This window comes from Phaethon lepturus, unplaced genomic scaffold, assembly GCF_000687285.1.
Source record: "Phaethon lepturus isolate BGI_N335 unplaced genomic scaffold, ASM68728v1 scaffold179, whole genome shotgun sequence".
Taxonomy (NCBI): Eukaryota; Metazoa; Chordata; class Aves; order Phaethontiformes; family Phaethontidae; genus Phaethon; species Phaethon lepturus.
Genome location: NW_010565284.1, coordinates 67,954 through 71,759, shown reverse-complemented (window position 1 = coordinate 71,759; position 3,806 = coordinate 67,954). Strand labels below are relative to the sequence as shown.

The following is a 3,806-nucleotide window of genomic DNA, read 5'->3' as shown; positions in this document are numbered from 1 at the left end:
CGTCTTTGACTTGTTTTATTTTTATAAAAATTAAGGTGTCCAAATTGTAGAATAACCTGGTCCAGAGACAAAGGCTTTTACCAAAGGGGTTTTGTCTTACTTAACTACTTGTTAACTACTTGTTCTTTTGGCTGAATTATGAAATGGAAACACCTGAGTTGTGCTGGAACCTGAGTAGACTAGAGGTTATATTTGAGGATGTCTAAGCCTCCACAGTGGGGTAGGAAAATACCTCCTAATGCATAAATAACATTTTATCAGAAATACCAACTAAAGGACAAATAAAAAAAGTCTAACTTAAATTTCCAAGTATATAGAACCTGTAGAAATAACATGTGTCTCAAAATTCATCTAAAAGCATGGAGACACTGATCTTCGATGTAAATGGAAGTTGGATTGTTTTGGGTTGTTCTGTTATTTTCATTTTTGCTCCCAAGGGATCATGTGTTGATGTTATAGTACGAAGTTTGTATTGTCACTTTTTTTAAGCTTTGCTCTTTCTTTCTTGGATGTCCTGGTTGGACGGAAGATATTTCAGTAGATCTTTGGAGCACTGAATCTGGGTACCTAAATGATTGTACGTATTTATTCGATGGTTGCAGCTCAGTCTTGAGCAAATGCAAATATGGAAACTGACTACATGGCAGCATTGTGTGTTGGTATTTTTATTGGCTTTTCATGTTCATATATTTTTATACTGTTACAATTGGCAGTTCTATTAGTACAGATATTTGGCAGTGTCTTTCATTTGTATTGCCTTTGCTCCCTGAATTCATGAGAACTTCCTTTCTGTGCATCTGCTGATTATAGTTTGTTCAGTTTTGGAGGTTGAAATTGATCAGAAATTGTTAACCTGTGGATGAAGTTCTAATGCTGCTAGTTGATGAGGAAGATAATAGTTTCTTCCTTTATTTTTAGCTAATACAAAGCCAAAATGAATTTTAGTTTTTAATTTTAAGTTTTCAATAAAAGATGCCATTACAGGAACTGTTACATGAATACATATTTTTTCACAAGATTACATTTTAATACAGTTATTTTGCAATAATAACTTCTACATTTAATTTTGTAGGTTGGTCTCTTTGTAAAGCAGGGGTGCTTGAAAGGTGTTGTAGAAATTGAACTGTAAGTAGTAAAACTTTATTTTCTTGTGCATTGTTAGTTAGATTATTTCCCCACACAGTCATTCCCAAAGTTGTGATAAAAAAATCTGGTGTGCAGAGACTTGTCTTTAAGCTGGTGATCTATTTTTTCTTTTCTTTTTTTACCCAGACTTCAAAATGTTAAGGTTAAATAATTGTCACACAAAAAGTAAGCAGTGATGGCTGGTCTTGATTTTGCTTTCTGAAGCATTTTACCTTGTCTTGACGTACAAAGAATATGTAGGTAAAGATTGACGTATATGGTATGTTTAGCTTATGATTTCATTTAAGGTTCAGGTGATTCAGATACAATCAGTACTGCCTTCATGACATAGTAGTTGGAAATTTTTTTCAAAAAGGAAAAAAAAAAGGCAAAGTCTAAATTTTAAACCCAAATGTTCTGCCTTCACTTTCTTATACTGCTAGTGTGAGGGGCTCCTCTACATTCTTACTGAAAACATCACATCATGAAACAAAAGAAGGGAAAAAAAAGTAGATCTGACTAAATCCTGCTAATGCAGTCTTCTAGGTAAGCTTTTGCAAAACCGTGCCACTGAAAATCATTTGGACTTGCTCTGTAAAATTCCATCAGTAGCTTGTGGTTACAGGGCAATACTACATGTTTCCTCTAAGTACTTTTTTTTTTAATAACTAAAGAGAGACTGTCCTAATAGAGTTCTTAAATGGCTGGTTTTTTTGTGGAGGTCTTAACATGAAACTGCAATAGCACAGGTGGTTTTGATAAGCCTTAACCTGATCTATTTGCCTCAACTAAATAGTACATAGAGCTGATCAACTGATGCGGAGCCCGAGTTAATTTGAATAACAATTGGCCACCCTCATCAGATTGTATAAGAAAATTGTGTTAAGGAAAAAAAGATATACTGGAATAGGTCTTTGAAAAAATTCTATCCACTTTTGTTCTTGTCAGAGTCATCAAGTAAGACATTCTTTGGAGACTGGCTAAGTAATGGGTCAGGAGGTAGGATGTCTTTCAGGTAGCTGGTGTGATTGTTTCAAGATAGCTACATCCCAATGTTACTTGAAAGTCTGAAGAGAGACTTGCAGTATGTGATGAGTTGGCATTTTTATTGTAGTGGTTGCAATGTAATTCAGTCCATTGTCTAATTGGTAGAAAATATTTAAATGCAACATCTAGTGTGATAGCACAATGATGCAGAAGACTGCTTTTTAAGAGGAATTTAAAATTTGAGTTCTGTAGGCACAGACTGTCCTGGTTGAATTTGGCCCTTGGATTATAACTAAAATCAAGAGTTATAATAGGAAAAAGTCCTTAATTTGATAGAAGAAAGCAGCATGGCTTTTTAGGTCTCTTGAAAGAAGTCTGGTATAAAATAAGGTAGTGGATATTTGTGAGGAAATAATCATACAGCCTTCAAAAATTAGGCTCATATGCCTATGACGCTTACTCCAAATGCTGGAAACGGTTGAATTACTCCTACTTTGACCTCTAATCTTAAGTCTCTTAAGGTACATGGCCTCCAAACTGTTATGAGCCCTTGTCTTCCACCTTTAACAACATGCTGACTGAACAGGTACTAGACCATTTCTAAATCAAAATGGTGACCAAAATTTCAAGAGTTTGACTATCTCATTGCTCATTTGTTATTGATGCATCTTAACCAGACTAAATTTTTGAAGATAATTATTGAGCTAGAAAACGAAGTGGACAACTGATGCATCTTTGCTGTTCTTTAAAGGCACAAAATGAAAGCAAATTGGTATTTATCATACTGTGTAATATTATTTTTATTCCCAAATGGAATGTATATACACAGCTTATTTATGTCGTTCTGTACACTAATCTTTAAGGCATAGTGTTAGTGTGCACCTCCTGTATACCAATTTTAAAACTTAGTAAATGTATTAAATACATTTTTATATAAACTATTCACGTTTGTGACAAATTGTTCATATGCATGAGTATGTCATTTATATAAATAACTTTTTCTGACTTAAGACTTGCAGATATTCTTGATGTTTGCTGTGTGAGATTAATTCATCACTGAAATACTAGGTGGTTTCTGAAGCTTAAAATGTTAATCTGCTGCTGCTGTCCAGTTAATGTATATTAAATATTTAGATATCTAAAAGTTTCAATACCACGACTCCAACATACTTTGACAACTGGTAACCTTTGTGTGTTCTCAAAAGTGTAAACACTACTTTTTATCAATCAGGTCTAAAACACCTGACAATATCATTATCACACGTGAGATTCATGTGCTGAACAACACATCAGCGTGGTTTATGAACAGAAAGCCAACAACCCTGAAAACAGTAGAAGAGCAGATTGCAGCCTTAAACATCCAGGTGGACAATTTGTGCCAGTTTCTTCCTCAGGTATGAATGAATTTTGAAAGACAGTGGGTGCAAATGGAGTGCTACTTTTTGAGAGAGTTTTGTTGCTTCTTAGCAATTTAAGGGGACAGCACAAAGAATGAGATGGATGAGGTAGCCATACTGGTGTGATGGTGAAAGAAGGGAGGAACTGCGTGACCCTTAAGGCCGATTGGACTGTTTTGTACCTGCTATCAGTTGACACTGAAAGGAAAGCTGCTGATGTTCCCCATGTTCGTGTTCGAGTAGCAGCACTAGCAGTGATATCTGTCCATCCTGTCTGTGCTGTTGTAGGGATGTTCT

The 3,806-nt window shown here is 35.1% G+C and overlaps 1 protein-coding gene across 1 annotated transcript in view; it reads left to right on the top strand.

Moving 5' to 3' along the window:
• Nucleotides 1-3,806, top strand: part of SMC5 (structural maintenance of chromosomes 5) — a gene marked incomplete at its 5' end in the record, with an annotated part of 45,847 nt that overhangs the window by 244 nt on the left and 41,797 nt on the right. Inside the window, 2 exons of the mRNA XM_010295117.1 lie at nt 1,073-1,125; nt 3,344-3,506. Of these exons, the coding sequence (XP_010293419.1) occupies nt 1,073-1,125; nt 3,344-3,506 (216 nt within the window). The remainder of the gene's footprint in view (nt 1-1,072; nt 1,126-3,343; nt 3,507-3,806) is intronic.